General features: G+C 46.0%; 2 protein-coding genes across 5 annotated transcripts in view; one reads left to right on the plus strand and one right to left on the minus strand.

Moving 5' to 3' along the window:
* Positions 1-789: 789 nt before the first annotated feature.
* Positions 790-19,848, minus strand: TPGS2 (tubulin polyglutamylase complex subunit 2). The gene is made up of 7 exons (XM_034404580.3): positions 19,692-19,848; positions 17,490-17,569; positions 12,210-12,297; positions 7,882-8,013; positions 6,281-6,394; positions 3,856-4,016; positions 790-1,165 (listed from the first exon to the last, which is right to left on the minus strand). Exons 1-7 carry the CDS (start codon positions 19,762-19,764, stop codon positions 920-922), a joined length of 894 nt encoding a protein of 297 aa, XP_034260471.2. The 5' UTR covers positions 19,765-19,848; the 3' UTR covers positions 790-919.
* A 235-nt stretch (positions 19,849-20,083) lies between these two features.
* Positions 20,084-23,070, plus strand: part of KIAA1328 (KIAA1328 ortholog) — a 248,065-nt gene continuing 245,078 nt past the window's right edge. For all 4 annotated transcript variants that reach the window (XM_087885498.1, XM_087885494.1, XM_087885496.1 and 1 more), the window contains exon 1: positions 20,084-20,220. In XM_087885498.1, coding sequence (XP_087741624.1) covers positions 20,106-20,220 — 115 coding nt within the window. In that variant the 5' untranslated portion in view covers positions 20,084-20,105. The remainder of the gene's footprint in view (positions 20,221-23,070) is intronic.

The raw sequence follows: 23,070 nt of genomic DNA on the forward strand, positions 1-23,070 counted from the left end.
CAATTCAGACGCTTGGCAACTGACCCGCATTTATGACGGTGGCAGTGTCCCAGGGTCACGTGATCCCCTTTTGCAACCTTCTGACAGGCAAAGTCCATGAGGAAGCCGGATTCGCTTAACGACCAAAGTGATTCACTAAACAACTGTGATGGGGAAGGTCGTAAAATGGAGCAAAATCCACTTCGCCAATTTCTCACTTAGCCACATAAATCTCGGACTCAACTGTAGCCGAGGACTCCCCGTAACACGGTTGTTAAGTGAATCTGGCATCCCCCTTGACTTTGCTTAGCAAAACGGGATGACATCACCCCCGGAACGCTGCACCCGTCATAACTGCGAGTCAGTTGCCAAGTGCCTGAATTTTAATCACACGATCCTGGGGATGCCGTGTCGGTTGTAAGCACGAAAAACGATCATGCCCCTTTTTTTCAGTGCCGTTCCAGTGACCGACGGTCTTTAAGCGTGGTAAAAGAATCGCGAGTCCCTTTTCCTCAGGGCCGTCATAACTTTGAATGGCCGCTAAGCAAACTGTTGCAAGCCGAGGACGACCCAGTGCTAACTTTAACGGCTGCAGGAATTCATTTAACAACTGTGGTGAGGAAAGTTCGTAAAACGGGACAAAAAGCCCCCACTTCGCCAAAACTTCACCGCGGCCAACGTTGCTTAGCCTCGCGATGGGGGCTGGAACAAATCCGTGCAAAATAGGGGAACGAGCGCATTAAACAGCCCCCCACCCTTTGTTGAGTTGCAGGCATGACCCCCCCCTCAAAAAAAAAAATCAGCCAGGGATTCAAGTTTCCGTCAATAAATAATTCAGCAATAAATATGAAGTCCTGCAAAAGCCGAAAGGAGCCATTTGGAGCTGGAAGGGGGGGGGGTGAGGATGTGGGGGGGAAAATTGGGGGTCCAGTGGGGGAGCTCAAGGCTGCGTTTCTCGTCGTCTTGACAAGCTCCCGCCTTGCGAAGGGGCCCGGGGCGACCCTCCCGCCGCCTGATTCTTCTGGGAGGCGGCCACTTGGGACGGGGGCCTCTTCTTCACCAGGGAGGCCTTGGTTTTGCTGCGGAAAACCTTATTGGGGTCCAGCTTGTTGACGAAGGAAGCGTCGGCGGCTTCCCACAGCTGCTCCGTGTTGACCGTGATGGGTTTGTACATGTTGAACCATTGCTGGAAGAGGAGGGAGAGGGAAGAGCGAGTCAGGCCAAGGGTCTGGGGAAGGGGGGCATGGGGAAGGGACCAGGGGTGAAATGCTCCCGGTTTGGACCAGATCGCCCGATCCGGTAGCGATGGTGGCGGGTGGTTCGGAGAACCGGTAGCAAAAATCCCTGCCCCCCCCCCATGCCCAACCGAGCCACACGATCATCAGAGGCTTTTTTTCTTTCTTTTAAAAGCATTTTTTCTGCAACCTCTTCGGCCAAAAATAAAAATGCTTTTAAAAGTAAAAAAAAAGAAAAAAAAGCCTCTGATGATCGTGCGGCTCTGCTGGGATCGTCAGAGGCTTTTCAAAGCATTTTTTTCTGCAACCTCTTCAGCCAAAGAGGTTGTAGGAAAAAAAAAATGCCTTTAAAAGCCTCTGGCGATCCCAGCTGAGTTGCCTGATCGTCAAGAGGCTTTTAAAAGCATTTTTTCTACGTGTTCAGCCGAAGAGGTTGTAGGAAAAAAAATGCCTTTAAAAGCCTCTGGCGATCCCAGCTGAGTTGCCTGATCGTTAGAGACTTTTAAAGGCATTTTTTTCTGCAACCTCTTCAGCCAAAGAGATTGTAGGGAAAAAAAAAAGCCTTTAAAAGCCTCTGGTGATCCCAGCTGAGTTGCCTGATCATCAGAGGCTTTTCAAAGCATTTTTTTTCTACAACCTCTTAAGGTTGTAGAAAAAATGCTTTTAAAAGTTAGAAAAAAGAGTTAGCCACGCCCACCAGTCACTTTACCCCCACCCATACCCCCCCAAGCCACGCCCACAGAACCGGTAGTAACAAATTTTACATTTCACCACTGGAAGGGGCCCAGGGGAATCCCAGCTAACTTGTCTCTGAGCTTGGGTGTTTTTCCTGCAGACGTTTCATGACCCAACTAGGTAACATTATCAAGTGCTAGAAGGGAATTGTATATGTGGAGAAGTGCAGGAGGAGGAGGACTGTGGGATCCTTGGTGCTCTCTGAGCTTGGGTGTTTTTCCTGTGGATGTTTCATGACCCAACTACGTAACATCATCAGTGCTGAAAGGGAGAGGAGAAGGAGGAGGAGGAGCAGGAGCAGGAAAGTGGGGTCCTTGGTGCTCTCTGAGCATGTTTTCCTGCAGACGTTTTATGACTCAACTAAATCAACTAATCTGGATGGGGAGGAACAGGAACAGGCTCAGGCTCAACCCATCCAACAAGACTGAGTGGCTGTGGCTCCCGGCATCCCGATATAGTCAGTTGACGCCATCACTGACTATTGGGGGCGAATCATTGGCCCCCACGGAGAGGGCTCGCAACTTTGGCGTCCTCCTGGATTCACAGCTGTCTTTAGAAGAGCACCTGACGGCCGTGACCGGGAGGATTTTTCATCAGGTTCGCCTGATTCGCCAGTTGCGTCCCTTTCTGGATCGGGACTCCTTACGCACGGTCACTCATGCCCTCGTCACCTCTCGCCTGGACTATTGCAATGCTCTCTACATGGGGCTCCCCTTGAGGTGCACCCGGAGGCTCCAACTGGCGCAGAGTGCGGCCGCGCGGGTGGTAATGGGAGCGACATGATGTTCCCATGAAACACCTCTCCTGCGCGAGCTGCACTGGCTCCCGGTGGTCTTCCGGGTGCGCTTCAAGGTTCTGGTTACCACCTTTAAAGCGCTTCGTGGCTCAGGACCTGGGTACTTGCGGGACCGCCTACTACCACTAATAGCCTCCCACCGGCTGGCACGCTCTCATAGAGAGGGGCTCCTCCGGGTGCCGTCAGCCAAACAGTGTCGACTGGCGGCCCCCAGGGGGAGAGCCTTCTCTGTGGGGGCACCCACTATCTGGAACGAGCTCCCCCCGGAGATATGGAGGATCCCGGATCTGCGCACTTTCCGCCGTGCTCTTAAGATCCTCCTATTCCAGCAAGCTGGCCTGGCCTAATTTTCTCCCCTGTTTTAAAATTCTTTTAAATCGAAATTTTAATCTGTTTTAAATTATTGGGATTTTTTAATTGTCTCGGGCTAAATTATTTAATCTGGTTTTAATTATGTTCCTAACTTTTGTATCTATGTATTTTATTTTGTGCCTGTTCACCGCCCTGAGTCCTTCGGGAGTAGGGCGGTATATAAATCTAATAAAACTAAAACTAAACTAAACTAAGTAACGTTATCAGTGCTAGAAGGGGATTGTATTTGTGGAGACGAGGAGGAGGAGGAGGACTGCGGGGTCCTTGGTTCTCTCTGAGCGTCGGTGTTTTCCTTCAGACGTTTCATGACCCAACTAGGTAATGTCATCAATGCTGGAAGGGAGAAGAGGTGGAGGAGGAAGGAGAGGAGGACTGTAGGATCCTTGGTGCTCTCTGAGCTTGGGTCAAAACAGACGAAGCTTCCCCTGACAGGAATTAAGGAGAAACTTCCTGACAGAGAATAATTAACCAGTGGAACATCTTCCCACCAGAAGTTGTGGGTGCTCCAAAGGTTTGTATGAAGAGCCTGGACAGCCAGGTTTCTGAAATAGCATATAGGATCTCCTGCTTGAGCAGGGGGCTGGACTAGAAGACCTCCAAGGGCCCTTCCGGCTCTATCCTGATTGATTCACCTCCAAGGTCCCTCCCAACTCTTTTGTTATTCTGCATTTTGCCTCCAAAGGGCAGGTTGGCAGCTCCATCGGGGCTTCCTGGATGCTCTCCGGGGGCCGCTCTCACCTTGGCCTGGGGGCTCAGGCCGTAACCGGTGAAGATGTATTGCCACTGGGGGAGCCCCAGGTGCGTGATCATAAGCCGGTAGTAAGCGGTGAAGGATGTGGTGAGGAAGTGCCAGTAAAGGGCTCGGTCCAGGAACCAGATTTCCGATTCTGGGGTGACAACTAAGGTGGAGAAAAGAAGAGAAGCCCAAGAGTTAGGAAAACGGGTCGAAAAATCTTTTCTTTTCTGCGGCAAAATTTAACTGCTAAAATTCAGACATTCCAGCCTGGTTTTCACTGCCAGCTCACGAATGCAAACCCAGAATATTTGTATTCTGACCCAGCTCCCCAAACACGACAAACCCTCTCAAGTGAACTCAAAAGATTCCTTTATGAGGAGAGCCAACATCCCCGACAAAAAGTTTCTCTCTCACCGCAGGCTAAGAAGTCCATCCGGCAGGGAGATGAATAGTTGTCTGTCCCATCTATTCATCTCCGCCCCCTGCCTTTTATCCCCAGAGCTAGGGAGGGGCTTCGCTAGCAGCGGTGTCTCTTCCGTCCCAAGGACCGGCCCATAGATTTCCACTCCTCTCCTCTCCTCTGCCTTCTGCGCATCCATGCGTCTTCTGTCCCAAGGACCAGCCCATAGATTTCCCCGGCTCTCCTCTCCTCTGCCTTCTGCGCATCCACACGTCAGGCTCTGGACCCAGCTGTTCCTCCTCCTCCTCACCAGCCACCTCCAGACCTGGGGACTGTTGACTCTCCATCTGAGGGCTGACGGATGGCCCAGGCTCCTCCTCTGTCTCTCTCTCTGCCAGCCCCATTCCCTCTTCCCCCTCGGAGCTCTCAGGTTGCCCTGATGCTGGCCCTGACTCCCAAGCCTCCTCCTCTTCCTCCTCTGATTCAGCTGCTGGAGGGGCCAGCGGTCAACAGGCCACAACAATTTGGCTGAGTTAACTGTGGTTCAATTCGTTGGGGGTGAAAAATCTCCTTAGGAGACAGTGAGTTCTAGTTCAATTTTAGGCATGAAATCTGGATGGGTGACTTTGGGCTAATCACCAGGAGAGAGTGAGTTCTAGTCTTGCTTTAAGCATGAAATCCGGATGAGTAACTTTAGGCCGATCACCAGGAGACAGTGAGTTCTAGTTCCATTGTAGGCATGAAATCTAGATGGGTGACTTTGGGCTAATCACCAGGACAGAGTGAGTTCTAGTCCTGCTTTAGGCGTGAAATCCGGATGAGTAAGTTTTTTTTAAAATTTGATTTATATGCCGCCCTTCTCCGGAGACTCAGGGCGGCTTACAATGCGTTAAGCAATAGCCTTCATACTTTTTGTATATTTATACAAAGTCAGCTTATTGCCCCCACAATCTGGGTCCTCATTTTACCTACCTTTGAAAGGATGGAAGGCTGAGTCAACCTTGAGCCTGGTGAGATTCGAACCTGCAGTAATTGCAGGCAGCTGGTCTTAATAACAGGGTGCTTTAGACCACTGTACTACCAAGGCTCTTTAGGCCAATCACCAGGAGACAGTGAGTTCTAGTCCTGCTTTAGGTGCGAAATCCGGATGGGTGACTTTAGCCCAATCACCAGGAGAGAGTGAGTTCTAGTCCTGCTTTAGGCGTGAAATCCGGATGGGTGACTTTAGGCCAATCACCAGGGGACCGTGAGTTCTAGTTCTGCTTTAGGCGTGAAATCCGGATGGGTGACTTTAGGCCAATCACCAGGAGAGAGTGAGTTTTAGTCCTGCTTTAGGTGTGAAATCCGGATGGGTGACTTTAGGCCAATCACCAGGAGAGAGTGAGTTCTAGTTCTGCTTTAGGCGTGAAATCCGGATGGGTGACTTTAGGCCAATCACCAGGAGAGAGTGAGTTCTAGTCCTGCCTTAGACATGAATGTTGGCTGGGTAACCTTAAGCCAGTCACCTGCTCAGTCCAACCTACCTCACAGGGTTGTTGTCATGGAGAGCCGGAGGAAGATATGTTGGATATGTTCCACATCTTGAGTTATTTATAAAAACAATAAAGGCAGGAGATAACTAACTAACTAACTAACTAACTAACTAACTAACTAACTAACTAACTAACTAACTAAGGGCATGTCCACCTTCCCCAAAACTGGCCAGTCAATTAGATCCCTAAAATTTCTCACCTTGTCCCCCTCAACTTCTATAAAAGTCTTGGCTTCCCCACAGTTTGGGAACCCTCTTTCTTGTCAAGGGTCCCCCAATGATGGTTGAAATAAACTATGATTCTTCTTACTGCTGTGCTATCTCTGACTTTTCCACAACTGTCAAGCTTTTGACTGGGTTCTGACCCAGCCTGAACCACGATTTGTGGCTTAGGTTAGCAGTGGTCGGATTCATCCAACCCTGAAACCCAGCAGCTGTTATCTACAAACCATGATTATCCTCACATCATAAATTTAGATTCTGGTTAACAACGTACCCGGTTTGGTGTTCTTGTAGACGAGGCAGACTTTCCCGTTGCCGGCACAGGAGTCTAATTCGAATATCAGACACCGGGTGTCCAGGTGAGGCCTCTTCGGTTGTTCCTTGTTACCTGTGGAAGAAACAGCCGAGAAAACAGAAAAAGCTTCCCCTGACAGGGAGTAAGGAGAAACCTCCCTAACAGTGAGAACAATTAACCAGTGGAACTCCTTGCCACCAGAAGTCGAGGGTGCTCCATCACTGGAGTTCCAAAGGTGCTTTTTTTTTTTTTCAAGAAGCAACTGGACTTTCTGGTTTTTTCTTTGAAGACGTTTCACTTCTCATCCCAGAAGCTTCTTCAGCTCTGACTGGATGGTGGGGAAGGGAAGGATTTATGTTCCTTGCAGACAGCTGGTCATTTGCATCCTTTTAGAGGGTCGTTGAGGCCACTTGGAGGTTTCTCTGTGTCCTCAGCATCACTTGAGTGGTGCAAATGGGTGTGGACAGCTCCACAACTCAGTCCTTTCAAGCAGTTCCAAGAAGCCTTCACACCCGTTTGCACTACTGCGAGATGAACTTGGAGATCATAACCTTGGAGGTCATCTAGTCTAACCCCTTGCTCGAGCAGGAGACCCAATAGCATCCCAGACAAGTGGTTGTCCCGTCTCTTTTTAAAAGCCTCCAGTGGTGGAGCAACCACAACTTCTGGTGGCAAGCTGTTCCACCGATTGTCCTCACAGTTAGGAAATTTTTTTTTGCCTAATTCCAGGTTGCTTCTCTCCTTGATTAGTTTCCATCCATTGTTTCTTGCTCTGCTTTCAGGTGTCTTCATATAAAAATAATAAAAGTGGGATAAAAATCTAATCTAATAATAATAATAATAATAATAGTAATAATAATAGTAATAATAATAGTAATAATAATAATAATAGGTCCTTGGTTAGGACTCGAGCTGCTGAGCTATTAACCAGCCTCAAAGGCTGTGAATCTCACTAAAGATTAACCAATAATAATAATAATAATAATAATAATAATAAAAAAAAATAGGTCCTTGGTTAGGACTCGAGCTGCTGAGCTATTAACCAGCCTCAAAGGCTGTGAATCTCACTAAAGATTAACTAATAATAATAATAATAATAATAATAATAATAATAATAATAATAATAAAAAATAGGTCCTTGGTTAGGACTCGAGCTGCTGAGCTATTAACCAGCCTCAAAGGCTGTGAATCTCACTAAAGATTAACCAATAATAATAATAATAATAATAATAATAATAAAAAAAAAAAATAGGTCCTTGGTTAGGACTCGAGCTGCTGAGCTATTAACCAGCCTCAAAGGCTGTGAATCTCACTAAAGATTAACCAATAATAATAATAATAATAATAATAATAATAAAAAAAAAAATAGGTCCTTGGTTAGGACTCGAGCTGCTGAGCTATTAACCAGCCTCAAAGGCTGTGAATCTCACTAAAGATTAACCAATAAATAATAATAATCTCTGTCCTAAACAACTTTTGATCTTCGTGTCAGCGAAGCAAAGAAAGTGGGGAAAAGGGAGAGGATCTTATAAGTCTCTCTCTCTTTCTCTCCCTGTGTGTTTGTGTGTGTGTATGTATACCTTCCTCCTCGTCGGAGTCTTCCAGGTCAGCCAGGGTTGGGGCACTGGGCAAAGAGTACACGGGTGAAACGCTGAGGCGGTTCAGCTTGGAGATGCTGTTAATCGTCATGCAGCCCAGGGAAACTGGGTTATCTTAAAGAGAAAAGAACCTGGTTTGTGCAATAGGCAACACCCAAACTTTAAATCCCAACATTGCTAGAGACCCCACACGCCCACTCCATGGTCTGAATTTCCTGCGTCGGATGAGGAGAGCACATCTTTCTCCTTCTGTCCTGGCCACTTTTTACAGAGGCATCACCGAGAGCATTTTAACAAACCGCATCCCTGTTTGGTTTGGTGGCTGCGGCGCCTCAGATAGAAAGTCCCTACAGAGAGTGGTGAGGACAGCGGAGAAGATTATAGGAAACTCACTTCCCATTATTCAGGATATCGCTTACAAGTGCTATGTGCTTAGAGCTCGAAGCCTTGTTAGAGACCCCACACACCCACTCCACGGTCTGTTTCTGTTGCTCCCCTCTGGGAGGAGGATTCAAAGTATTTCTAGCAGGATTACCTGATTCTGTAACAGTTTTGTTCCCTAGGCCATCCGTCTGGTAAACTTGCAAGATTTGTTTTTCTCGCCATGTACATCCAAACTAGACTGTGTTACTTCTGAGTGTCATAGAATATAGGTGGGTACAGGCATAATTTTGTATTTATTTATTCATTTTGGAGGTGGTGACCCTTTTGAGAGCTGAATGCAACAACAGTTCATTTTAATGTATGCTGATTCGTGTACATCCAAAGCGACCATAAAGTTATTCTAAGTTCTAAAGTGTTGTGGTCCACCAGCAGCCTGCGGAGCCAGCAGCGGAGTTGGACAGAGGAGGCTGACATGGGCCAGTCCTGGAGTCTGGGGAAGGCCCGGACGAGGGCTCTGCATCGGAGGCAGAGATGGTTCCATGTGAGAATCAGGTGACCATAGTACATGTATAGACCAGTCTAGCTGGTTGGACACGTGTACGGAACTTAGCACCGAAATAATCTGACTATGAAAAAGCGGGTTCAGCTAGATGACCATTGGAGGGACCCTATTTAGATTGGAGGCTGTGTTTGCTGCAAGGCATAGACATCTCCTTGTAGAACATTCCTGACAACTGAGGTAGATCTCTGGTAATGGGGCCTCTCGGTTGGCAGGTGATGGGATGCTGGGAACGAAGCCAAATATGATAACATAGCCAGAGTTAAGTTTTGTTTTTACCTTAAGAATTGCTTTCCTAGAATTCACGTGATTTACTGTAAATTGTAGAATGTGAAACCTATATGGATGCTTTTCTTTTTTCATGTATGTAATATGAGATATGTAGCCATAATAACGCCTTCTGATGATGCTGTATTTTGATAACTAATAAAAGAGATGGTAGGCTTTTGTTCTCTGCTCTCTCATCCCGAGAAACACCTGTCCTTGTGCGTTCTCTAATCTGGACTACTCATGAGGAGCCAGCCAACAGTTCCAGGGCCATCGGGGCATGATGTGCGGACTCCGGAGCCTCCAGAGGCGGACAGCAGAGAGGCAGAGGAACAAGAGGAGCCTGTTCCTAGTGCGCGCATGCGCAGAGCTGCCAGAAGGCAAGAGCAGCTAAAGCAAAAGGGACGACTTGGGAGTAAGGCCAGGAGATGATTGGCCCCTTCCATAAGGCTTAAAAGAGCAGCAAAGGCACTTGGGCTCTTTGTAGGAAAGCAACGTTGCTAAATCTGTTTCCAGTCGGCGTCTCTTGTTTCTGAACTTCACGGGGCTTTGCCAAGAAAGGTGTCAAAGAAGATAAAGGCTTGTGATAAGCCCAAAGGACTTTTTCTGAAGGACTTGTTTTGGAATTAATTTGGACTAAGCTGAGAATGAAGTAATTCTCAGCTGTTATAATAAAATAGGTTTGTTTGGGACTAATCATGTCTTGTAATGACTAAGTGAGTCTGGGTCACAACACCCCGGGGTGATTTCGCTGCTGAATGAATTGCAATTTTCTCACAAATAAAAAGGAAGAGAGCATGAAATTTATCCCAAAGAAACAGAACAATTCATCTTAGGACCAGTTGCTTAGTAAATCAGGATGGGCCCCCCACAAAAGGCACAGGAAGTCCTCGAGTTACAACAGTTCATTTAGTGACCGTTCGAAGTTAATGACGTTCGTCCATCGTGTTCGAAGAGGACCTTGACATCTAACGGTTTGTGGGCTGCCCAGGGTGTGTCCGCAGGTGCCTGGTAAGGCCTATATGGGCATGGAATGTTGTGCTACATGTCGGGCAGGCATGTGTGGGCACCACTGTTGCAGCATTCGAAGTTACGACACTGAAAAAAACGACTTAGGACCGTTTTACACACTTATGACGGTTGCAGCCTCCCCAGGATCACGTGATTTATATTCAGACGCTTGACAACTGACTCACATTTATGACGGTTTCAGCGTCCCGGGGGGTGGGGGGGCGTGTCACGTGATCCCCTTTTGTGACCTTCTAACAAGCCAAGTCCATGGGGCAGCCAGATTCGCTTAACGACCGAGTGACTAATTTAACAACTGCAGGGATTCGGTTAACAAATGTGGCAAGGGAAGTCATAAAATTCAGAGCAAAATTCACATCGCGAATGTCTCACTTTGCAACGTAGATTTTGGGCTCAATTGTGATCGTAAGTTGAGGACTACTTGTACTTATGACCCAGTTCTGAAGTTATAAGGGGTGAACCATCACATAAACGTTATTTGGGGTGCTCGGCACCCTGCCTGCATTTGTGGTTGTTTGTGGTGTCCCATGAACACAATTTATGAAAGTTTTGTCAAAAAATAGCATTTACTTCGGGTTCTCTGCAAAAATACTCCATAGCGAACAATGGGTTCGCTTAACAGTCAACCATGTGTCCGACCTTGTTTTGCGGCAGTCATTAAGTGCATCACCATAGTCTTTAGGAAGTTGCTAAGCAACTGTGGACTCAATTAATGACCACTGATTTGCTTAAGGACCGCAGCAACAAAAAGCTCATAGACAGGTCTTCCTCGATTTACGACCACCATTGCACCCGAAAACTCCATGGCTAAGCAGCACCGTTGTTAAGTGAGCTCTGCCCCATTTTACGACCTTTCTTGACACAGTCGTTAAGTGAATCACTGCAGGTTTGTCAAGTTAGTAACACGGTTGTTAAGTGAATCTGGCCTCCTGATGGACTTGGCTTGTCAGAAGGTCATAAAAAGGGGATCCCCGCAACCGTCATAAATGTGAACCATTTGGCAAGCATCCAAATTCTGATTACATGACCACACAATGGTCCTAAGTGTGAAAAACGTCCCTAAGTCCCTTTTTTCAGTGTTGTTGTAATTTCAAACGGTCACTCAGCGGGATAGATGTAAGTCGAGGACTACCTGTAATCGGGTCTGGCACAATATGACTCGCTTTACGACTGATATGACCTTAGTGGGCAGGCTCCATTATGGCTGTAAATTGAGGACTACCTGGAGTTTTTTCCAACCTGGGAGCAGAAATATACTTCCTTGAATTAGAATGTTAGAATCAAAAGGACGGATGGGACCTTGGAGGTCCTCTAGTCCAGCCCGTTGCCCAAGCAGCTAGTTGTTCTTCCATCCCGGACAATTGGCTGTCTGGTCTCTTCTTCAAAATCTGAAGCGATGGAGAACCCGTCTAGATAAGGCTGAAATAGATCAACGACCTGGGATCAAGAAGGGTGTTGTGGCTCCGTTGCCTGAGCCTGGGCTATCGACAGATGCAGACTCTGAGAGTGAGGGAGAGGAGTTGGCAAGGCCTCCCTCTCCAGGACCCTCCTCTCTGGCAATGCCTCCGGAGGACACCGAAGGCCAAACGATAGGCTCAGAGCCAAGCACGTCCCCGCAGCCACAGGTGGACAGCGACGAAGAAGATAAGTGCTGGCTGGACCCTCGGCAGAGGCGCAGGGAGAAGCGTGCGCAGCAGAGTGGAAGGCGTGCCAGAGATTAGCTGAGTCACTGGACCACACCCCACAGGGTATAAATGTGGGTGTGACCAGTTCAGTTTGTGACGAGCAAAAACTGGAAATACTCCATGATTTCTGCGTTCCTGGACTTTGCCTGGTTTATCGGACTGCATTTGGATTAATCCTTGTATTGTTGAAACTCTGCCTGTTTTATCGGAATGCTTGCAGTCTAATCTTTGTTTTGTGTGAGTAAAGTCTGAATTGGCAGCTAGCCACTGGGTTGCTGCCAGCTTTATCTTCAAAGAGTTTTGTCGTGTGGCTTATTAACTCCGGGCCGTCTGTGGGGGTGCGTGTGGGGTACGGGGACAGAATAAAGGGGACCGGAGACCCTTACCATCAAACTTGACATTCCACGTCATTCGGAAACCGTCTGTCATGAGGTAGAAGTTCTTCAGATCTTCGGGTAGGACGCAGGCGTTTTTCTGCAAGCGAAGACGAGGGGGGAGGGGGGGACACGACAAAAACAGAAAGCTGTTAGGATTGAAGAAGTGGGATGTGTTGCATCCTGTGGCCTACACACCGGAAGAAAGGCAGGTATAGACTACCCTGGAGAAGGTGACTCTGGAGAACACTTACTAGCAGTGACTGTGAGAGGGATCTTGGAGTCTTAGTAGACAACCAGCTAAATAGGAGTTAACAGTGTGCGGCAGCAGCCAAAAAAGCCAATGCAATCCTAAACTGCATTAACAAAGGGATACAATCAAGATCAAGGGAGGTACTAATACCACTCTATAAAGCTCTAGTAAGACCACACCTAGATTTGGTCACCACACTATAAAAAAGATGTTGAGACTCTAGAAAAAGTGCAGAGAAGAACAACCAGATGATGATGAGGGGACTGGAGGCTAAAACATACGATGAGGTTGGTGGCGCAGTAGACTAAAGCGCTGTTAAGTAACACCAGCTGCCTGCAAACACCCCTGCTGAAGATTCTTAACCGATAGAACCAAATTGGCTTAATCATCTTATATTCACATTTTATATGTATGTTATTTTAACTGTTCACCGCCCTGAGTCCTTCGGGAGAAGGGCGGTATAAAAATTGAATGAATGAATGAATGAATGAATGAATGAATGAATGAATAAATAAATAAATAAATAAATTACTGTAAGTTCAAATCTCACCAGGCTCAAGGTTGACTCAGCCTTCCATCCTTTCTAAGGTAGGTAAATTGAGGACCCGGTTTGTGGGGGCAATAAGCTGACTTTGTATAAAATATACAAAAGTATGAAGGCGATTGCTTAGCGCCTTGTAAGCTGCCCTGAGTCTCCGGAGAAGGGCGGCATATAAATCAAAATAAATAAATAAATAAATAAACTGGGCATGGCTGATCTAGTGAAGAGAAGGACCAGGGGAGACAGGATAGCCGTCTTCCAATATTTGAGGGGCTGCCACAGAGAGGAGGGGGACAACCTATTATCCTAGGCACCCGAAAGCCAGACAAGGAATAATGGATGGAAGCTAATCAAGGAGAGAAGCAACTTGGAATTGAGAAATTTCTTGACAGGGTGAACAATTAAACAGTGGAACGACTTGCCTTCAGAAGTCGTGGGGGCTCCATCACTGGAGGTTTTTAAGAAGAGACTGGACAGCCATTTGTCTGAAATGGTACAGGATCTCCTGCTTGAGCAGGGGGTTGGACTAGAAGACCTCCAAGGTCCCTTCCAGCTCTATTCTGATTCTGACATGACAGCAGTCTTCCAATAGTGAAGAGTCTGCCATAAAGAAGAGGGGGTCAGCCTATTCTCTAAAGCAGAAGACAAGAAGCAATGGATCAAAGCCAAGCAAGGAGAGAAGCAACCTAGAACGAAGGAGAAATTTCCTGACATTGAGAACAATTCACCGGTGGAACGACTTGCCACCAGAAGTTGTGAGTGCTCCCTCACTAGAGGTTTCTAAGAAGAGCCATTTGTCCAAAAAGATTTAATTTTAATTTGTTTAATTTTTTTTAAAAAAATTATATGCCGCCCTTCTCCGGAGACTCAGGGTGGCTTACAATGCGCTAAGCAATAGCCTTCATCCTTATTGTATATTTATACAAAGTCAGTTTTTTGCCCCCACAAACTGGGTCCTCATTTCACCTACCTTAGAAAGGATGGAAGGCTGAGTCGACCTTGAGCCTGGTGAGATTCGAACCTGCAGAAATTGCAGGCAGCTGTGTTAATAACAGGGTGCATTAAACCACTGTACTACCAAGGCAGTTGGTTTGGCCCCGACGTTCTTCAAAGTTTCATCCTAAAATAGCCAAGGGTTGCGTTTGCCGTAGCTATATTTTCTCTCCGCTGACCCTCCGGCATTCTTAAATACCGGAGTGAATGCTGACTCCTTGGAACCGGTGGGCCCCTTAGCTTAGCGGGCCGTCCAGCTATCTTTGATCAGTTCTCAGCTGTCTGGACAACTGCCCGCTGTCCGTTCTCAGCTGGATTCTCCTGGCCATCTAAATGATTTGCCCCTCCAATTCTGCCTTTGGAAAACTACGGGCCGCAGAGGTGGTGGTTGTAAAAACTCAAGAGGAAAAAGATTGGCCTGAGTTACAGTCTTCTGGAGAGAGAGAGAGAGTAAGAAAAATAATAATAATAATAATAATTTTATTTCTATACCGCCCTTCTCCCGAAGGACTCAGGGCGGTGTACAGCCAATTTAAAAACACAAGACACAACAATAATTAAAAATTAAAATAATTAAATAGATTTGGCCGATTTAAAACCCCAAAAATTAAGGTAAGAAGGTTGAGCTTTTTCCCAGTTTTGGTTAAATGAAATTCCTAACGGACAGGAAGCAGCAGGTGAAGCTAAGCAGAATCGCATCAGATACCTGTACAATTAGCACAGGGGCCCCCCAAGGCTGTGTGCTCTCCCCACTTCTCTTCCCTCTGTATACCAATGACTGCATCTCTAATGATCCATCTGTTGAACTACTGAAGTTCGCAGATGACATAACAGTGATCGGTCTCATTCGAGACAACGATGAATCCGCATACAGACGGGAGGTTGAACAACTAGCCTCGTGGTGCGACCGGAACAATCTGGAACTGAACACACTCAAAACTGTAGAAATGGTGATGGACTTTAGGAGAAACCCTCCCATACTTCCACCTCTCACGATACTAGACAACACAGTATCAACAGTCTAGGTTCAAATGTCTAGGTTCTACCATATTGCAAGATCTAAAATGGACACCCAACATCAAAAACGTCATCAAAAAAGCACAACAAAGAATGTTCTTTCTGTGCCAACTCAGGAAGCTCAAACTGCCCAAGGAGCTGCTGATCCGCTTCTACAGAGGAATTACTGAGTCTGTCATCTGCACCTCCATAATTGTCTGGTTTGTCTCTGCAACCCAACAAGACAGACAGAGACTTCAGAGGATAATTAGAACTGAAGAAAAAACAATGGCTACCAACCTGCCTTCCATGGAGGACCTGTATACTGCACGAGTCAAAAAGAGGGCTGGGAAAATATCTACAGACCCCTCGCATCCTGGACATAAATTCTTTCAACTCCTACCCTCAAAACGACGCTATAGCGCGCTGCACACCAGAACAACTAGACACAAGGACAGTTTTTTCCCCCGAACGCCATCACTCTGCTAAACGAATAATTCCCTCAACACTGTCAAACTATTGACTAAGTCTGCACTACTATTAAGCTTCTCATCGTTCCTATCACCCATCTCCTCCCACTTATGACTGTATGACTGTAACCTTGTTGCTGGTATCCTTAAGATTTATATTGACTGTTTCCTAATATGATTTGATTGCTTATTTGTTCCCTATGACTATCATTAAGTGTTGTACCTTACTATTCTTGACGAACGTATCTTGTCTTTTATGTACACTGAGAGCGTATGCACCAAGACAAATTCCTTGGATGTCCAATCAAACTTGGCCAATAAAGAGTTCTGTTCTGTTCTGTTCTGTTCTGTTCTGTTCTGTTCTGTTCTATTCTATTCTATTCTATTCTATTCTATTCTATTCTATTCTATTCTATTCTATTCTATTTATTTTCTATCCTATCCTATCCTATCCTATCCTATCCTATCCTATTCCATTCCTTATTTCTGTTCTGTTCTGTTCCGTTCCGTTCCGTTCCGTTCCATTCTTTATTCCTATCCTATCCTATCCTATCCTATCCTATCCTATCCTATCCTATCCTATCCTATCCTATCCTATCCTATCCTATCCTATCCTATCCTATCATATTATTTTGGATTCGCAAATTTCCTGCCGTTTTCTTTTTGAACGTGTTCATTTGTTTGTACACAGTGGGCATTTTTAAAATTAGCAATTTAATCCTGAACCAGGAGCTTCCTCCAAACCTTTTTAAGTCTCTTCCTCTCCTCTCACCTGTTGAATTGACTGGAGGCAGCTGGTGGAGGGGAAACGAAGGGAAACTCTGACCTCTAGTGGCAAAAAGTGGGAAGGTAAGAAGTGATGCTTTTTAGAGGCGTTTTGACTCCTGGTACAATTTATTTACCTGAATCCCGAATTTATTATTTTGAAATATTAATTCAAGGGGGTGAAGATATCCAACACACCTTCCTGCTCCTATTTTCTGCATAACAACAACTCAGTGAGGTGGGTTGGACTGTCCAGGGACGGGCTGAAGATCACCAGCCAGCTTTCCTGGCTAAAAGGGACTAGAACTCACCGTCTCCTGGTGATCGGCTCAGTCACGCAGCTGGCATTCATACCTAAGGCAGGACTAGAACTCCGCATCTCCTGGTGATTGGCCCAAAGTCACCCAGCTAGCTTTCACACCTAAGGTGGGACTAGAAGTCACCGTCTCCTGGTGATTGGCCCAAAGTCACCCTGCTGGCTTTCATGCCTAAGGTGGAACTAGAACTCCCTGTCTCCTAGTGATTGGCTGAAAGTCCCCCTAGCAAACTTTCATGCCTAAAGCGGAACTATAACTCACTGTCTCCTGGTAATTGGCCCGGTCACCCAGCTGTTTTTCAAGCCTATGGCACGACTAGAACTCATCATCTCCTGTTGATTGGCCCAAAGTCACCCAGCTGGCTTTGACATCTAAGGCAGGACTAGAACTCACCGTCTCCTGGTCATTGGCCCAAAGTCACCCAGCTGACTTTCATGACTAAGGCAGGACTAGAACTCACTGTCTCCTGGTGATTGGCCCAAAGTCACCCAGCTGTCTTTCAAGCCTATGGCACGACTAGAACTCATCGTCTCCTGGCGACTGGCCCAAAGTCACCCTGCCGGCTTTCATGCCTAAGGCAGGACTAGAACTCACCATCTCCTGGCGATTGGCCCAAAGTCACCCTGCCGGCTTTCATGCCTAAGGCGGAACTATAACTCACTGTCTCCTGGTAATTGGCCCAGTCACCCAGCTGTCTTTCACACCTAAGGCGGGACTAGAACCCACTATCTCCTGGTGATTGGCTCAATGTCACCCAGCTGACTTTCATGACTAAGGCAGGACTAGAACTCACTGTCTCCTGGTGATTGGCCCAAAGTCACCCAGCCGGCTTTCATGCCTACGCCCGGACTAGAACTCCCCATGTCCTTGTTTTTAGCTTGGTGCTTTAACCACTAGTCCACACTGACTCCCATTTGTGCAAGAGAGCAGATTAAATGCAAACGGAGGCCGCAGTACCTGTTCCCAGGAGACAATTGCGTGTCGCTCGGCCGGTTCTTTTTCTACAAACATCACTTCTGTAACTCCTGGAGAGGTTTCTACGACGACAGACAACACAAAAAACCCCAGACGTTGAGTTGCCAAAGAACAATGGGAAACGTAAGAAGGAGAAGTGGGAAAAAAAAAAACAACCAGGGAAAATTTTCACACATTTTGTAAAAAAAAGAATAAACCTTAATTTCTCTTTTCACTCTTGCAAATACATTATGGCAAGAAAAAAAGTGATTTTTTTTGGAATGATACTAAAGTATCTATGCATTTTACAGGAATTCAGTTTGCCATTTTTTTTTTCAGATAATAGAAGATACTTTTTTCAGCCCAAATCATCACACAGGGCGATCGTTGCGGGGAATTTCTACAACCACCACCCTGCGATGTAGGCCAGGTTAAGCGAAAACTACGAGTTCAAAGATCCCCCATGGAGGGCAGAGACTGGACTAGAATATCAGCCACTCACCCCAATCCAGGGCTTTAATCACTACATCACAGTGGCCGTATCTTATAGTTCGCAGAGGCAGGTATGGGGATAATGGGAGATGTAGTCCAAACACAGAGAGCATCGGGATAGGGAAGGTTGATAGAAATTATTAGAAAGTCCACATCCTGATGACAGGTGATTTACGACTGCAATTGCGAACCTAATTTCCGTTGCTAAACAAGGGGGATGTTAAGTCTTTCCTCATTTTATGACCGTTTTTGCCATGGTTGTTAAACGAATCAAATGGTCATTTAGCTAATCTAGCTTCCTTCATTGACTTTGCTTATCGGAAGCCAGTTGGGAAAGTCACAAAAGGCGATCATGGGATCACCGGATGCTGCAACCGTCCTAAATACATGCCTGAATTTTAATCTCTGATATAGTGACGGTCATAAATGAGAGGACCAAGTTGTTAAGTCATTTTTTTTTTCAGTGACGCCGTGACTTCGAAGAGTCGCTACACGAATGGCTCCAATAAAGGAGAATATTTGTAGCTCCGGGCTGAAATAAAGGGAAGAGGTAGTCCTCAAACATATGACCAAAATTTATGTTGCTAAGTAAGAAATTTGTTAAGTGAGTTCCCCCCCCCCATTTTACAACTTTTCTTGCCACCGTTGTTAAGTGAATCCCTGCAGTTGTTAAATTAGTAATCTGGTTGTTAAGCGAGTCAGGCTTCCCCATGGCCTTTGCTCGGCAGAAGGTCGCAAAAAGAGAATCACACGACACCCTCCCCCCCCAGGAGGCCACAACCGTCATAAAAGGTGAGTCAGTGGTCAAGCATCCGAATGTAAATCACGCAAACACGGGGAGGCTGCAATGGACATAACAGCGAACAATGGTCTTATGAGCCACTTTTTTTCAGCGATAAAAAAAGTAAAACAAAAAAATAACAATAAAATGATACAAATGAAGTAAAAACTAAGAATATATCAGATAAAAATCAAATAAAAACTAAACATAAAATGGTAAAAATAATGAATCAAAACAAGGCAAAAAAGTAACACAAAAAGTAAAACTAAAACGGTAAAAATAAAGTAAAAACTAAAAATATATCAGATAAAAATCAAATAAAAACTAAACATGAAATAAAATGATAAAAATAATGAATAAAAACAAGGCAAAAAAGTAAAATAAAAAATAAAAAGATTAAAAATAAAGTAAAAACTAAAAATATATCAGATAAAAATCAAATGAAAACTAAACATAATTTGCCTTGCTTTTATTCATTATTTTTATCGTTATGAGATAAAAATAAACCCCCAAAAATAAAAATTAAATTTAAAAAAAATTAAAATTAAATTTAAAGAAACGGTGTACAAAGAATCAAGGTCCCCATTAGGACATCCCAGCTGGAATCTTCAGCTCAGGAATCCAAAATCAAACTATTTTTTCCCCCCTTTGCTTTGCATTCTCAACCTTGACTGGTAAGGATGGACGGGAGACCACCAGGAGATGCCCAGGTGGTAGGCAAACCCCCCCAAAGTGGGAAAATACAAGTCCAAGCATCGTGAGGAGCAGTTTGGGCCAAAGTTGGGAGAATCTGAAGCCCCGCAATCGCCTTCCTGGGAAAAGCGAGTCCTCTCTTCTTGCTGCCCGCGGAACTCCCTGCCACTTGATACTGGCAGAACCGGCCGGACCGTCTCCCTGGCAACGCGAAGGGGCGGGGCCCGGCTGCCACTCACCCAGGAGGCGGGTCACCCCGAGGGTGAGCTTCTCCAGGTAGGGCTTCATCCCTTGCAGACCCCGGTCCTCCATCTCCCCAGCCGCAAAACCGCCCCCCGGGCGAAAGTCTTTTGTCCCCTCTCGCCACCCTTACCCCCCTCACTTTCCCTCTCTCCCCTCCACCGCATCGCATCACATCCGACCCCGTTCGTTGACTCGCGACGCTTGACGGGAGCCGTAGTCCCACTCGGGTACCGATTCCTGGGAGAGAAGGAAAGTTTAAAAAATTAAAAACTACACCTCCCACAAAGCCCCGCGGTGGGTTGTTTTTTTTTTCCCTTGCGGGAGGACAACCATTGGCTGCTGGCGAGACTCCGCGTTGCCGGGGCCGTATCTGGGCAAAGCTTGTGCCGGCTAGCCAATGAGGAGCGAGGATGGGCGTGGGGGGCGGGGTGGGGCGGAGGGACGCTGGGAGTGGCGGTTGTTTCAAGATGGCGGATGTGGCCGCGGGGCTGAAGCCGGAAGGAGCCGCTTACTGGAGCCGGGACCGTATCCTTTATTCGGGGGAGGGGGCGGCGGCTGGTCGTGGGGGAGGCGGTTGACGGAAGGGAGCTTGGCGGGCTTGTCCTGAGGGGAGGCCGTGGCTTGGCAGCGGTGACGCCGAGAACCGTGACTGGGTAGCCTCTGAACATGTACAGAGTGCTACCTCAGGTTTCCCCCCCCCTTCTTCAGTAGGAGTTTTTCCCGCCCGCAGAGTTGTGGCCTTGAAAGATAAAAGCAAGTCTTCCTCAGCCTGGTTGTCTTTTGGACTACAACACCCATCCTCCGCAGGCTGCGGTGCTGATCCACCCCAATGGTCGTCCCAGCAGTGAAGGGACTTCAGGTCCCATCCTCCTCAGCCAGCTGCGTGGCAGGAGGGGAGGCGCAACCCCAGTGCCTTTTCAATGGGTTGTAAAGGAATGGGCTTTGGAGTGGGCGGAATTCGGGGTCTGCCGTTGGTGCTCTTGATAGAGAGAATGGGCTTTGTAGTCCACGATGAAGCATGACATCTTAGTGCTGCCGAAGGGCTTGAATTAGGATTGGGGGGTGGGGGGGTGGGAAATTGCTGGATGGAATGGCTTTGAAGACCCCTATTTATTATTTGCTACATTTTATAGGTCGTCCTCGACTTGCGGCCACAATGGAGCTCCCAAATTTCTGTCACTAAGTGAGACAGTTTAGTGAATTTTGCCCTGCTTTACGACCTTTCTTGCCACTGTTCGTTAAGTGAATCGCAGTTGTTCGGTTAGTCCAGACAGTTGTTAAGTGAATCTGGTTTTCCCTGTTGATTTGGCTTGTCGGAAGGTCGCAAAAGGGGATCGCGTGACCCCCGAGACGCTGTGACCGTCATAAATATGAGTCAGTTGCCAAGCGTCGGAATTTGAATCATGTGACCATGGGTATGCTGCAAGGGTCGTAAGTGTGGAAAAATGGTCATAAATCACTTTTTTCCCGTGCTGTTTTAACTTTGAACGGTCACTAAATGAACTGTTGTAAGTGGAGGACTCTCTGGATGCCGCCTATCTCATTAACCAAAGTCATTGCGGCATAAAACTTACATAATGAATTTGGGGAGGGGGCAAGCAGGGGGATCCTTCCAGTGGGAATATGCCCCAAGAGATCCCATTGCAGGCCAACCTTCATCTCCCAAAAGCAACATGTCGTTTTGTGTTTGAATGAAACTAACAATAACTAAGCTGACAATGATGGGTTGTTGTTTCCCACTTACAAACTACGCCCTTGAACTTGGTTAAAGAGGGATCTAAAGTTTATTTAATGCACCAAACTATATAGTAAACTGAAGAGCAAGCTCAGCTCCTCAAGTTAAACGTAAACCGCTCTCGGGATGGGTGAGTACATAAATGCTTTATGTACATGAAGTATATGTACATAAAATACATATGAAGTATGTATTGTATTAAAAAGTATAAACTACTTAAAATATGTACATAAAGAAATACATGAGAGCTGTCTCTATAAATACAGGTAGTCCTCAACTTACGACCACAATTGAGCCCAACATTTCTGTTACTAAGTGAGATGTTTGTTAAGTGAGTTTTGCCCCTATTTTACGACCTTTCTTGCCTTGGTTGTTAAGTGAATCACAAGTTGATAAGTTAGTAACCCAGTTGTTATTCGGATGCTGATTACAGGCAGTCCTCGACTTACAACTGCAATTGAGCCCGAAATTTCTGTTATTAAGTGAGACGTTTGTTGTGAATTTTGTCTATTTTATGACCTTTCTTGCCTCGGTTGATAAGTGAATCACTGGAGTTGCTAAATCAGTAATCCAGTTGTTAAGTGAATGTGGCTTCCCTATTGACTTTGCTTGTACGAAGGTCGCAAAAGTTTATCCCATGACCTTGGGACCCTGCGACCGTCATAAATATGAGTCATTTGTCAAGTGTCTGAATTTGGATCACATGATCATGGGGGTGCTGGAAAAGTTGTAACTCAATTGCAGTCGTAAGTCGAGGACTACCTGAATGTGATAACTGGAGGTGAACATTATATAAATTCATTAGCTAAAATGAATGTGTTCCCATCTCCCTGACTTGAAGCGTTTTGGTAATCTGTATTTTTGAGGGAGAATTCCCCCACTGTGAAGTCACAGTGGGGGACTTAAAATTAAATTTTATTAAATTTATTTAATCAAATTAATTTATTAAATAAATGAATAGAATTCTTTATTGGCCAAGTGTGATTGGACACACAAGGAATTTGTCTTGGTGCATACGCTCTCAGTGTACATAAAAGAAAAGATACGTTCATCAAGAATCATAAGGTACAACACTTAATGATAGTCATAGGGAAACAGTCAATATAAATTGTAAGGATACAAGCAACAAAGTTACAGTCATACAATCATAAGTGGGAGGAGATGAGAAGATTAATAGTAATGCAGACTTAGTAAACAAATTAGTTTGACAGTGTTAAGGGAATTATTTGTTTAGCAGAGTGATGGCGTTGGGGAAAAAACTGTCCTTGTGTCTAGTTGTTCTGGTGTGCAGTGCTCTATAGCCTCGTTTTGATGGTAGGAGTTGAAACAGTTTATGTCCAGGATGCGAGGGGTCTGTAGATATTTTCCCAGCCCTCTTTTTGACTCGTGTAGTAGACAAGTCCTCAATGGAAGGCAGGTTGGTAGCCATAGTTTTTTCTGCAGTTCTAATCATCCTCTGAAGTCTGTGTCTGTCTTGTTGGGTTGCAGAGACAAACCAGAGAGTTATTAGAGGTGCAGATGACAGACTCCATAATTCCTCTGTTGAATTGGATCAGCAGCTCCTTGGGCAGTTTGAGCTTTCTGAGTTGGCGCAGAAAGAACATTCTTTGATGTGCTTTTTTGATGATGTTTTTGATGTT

This window comes from Pantherophis guttatus, chromosome 2 (assembly GCF_059756535.1).
Source record: "Pantherophis guttatus breed Tessera chromosome 2, ASM5975653v1, whole genome shotgun sequence".
NCBI classification, from domain to species: Eukaryota; Metazoa; Chordata; class Lepidosauria; order Squamata; family Colubridae; genus Pantherophis; species Pantherophis guttatus.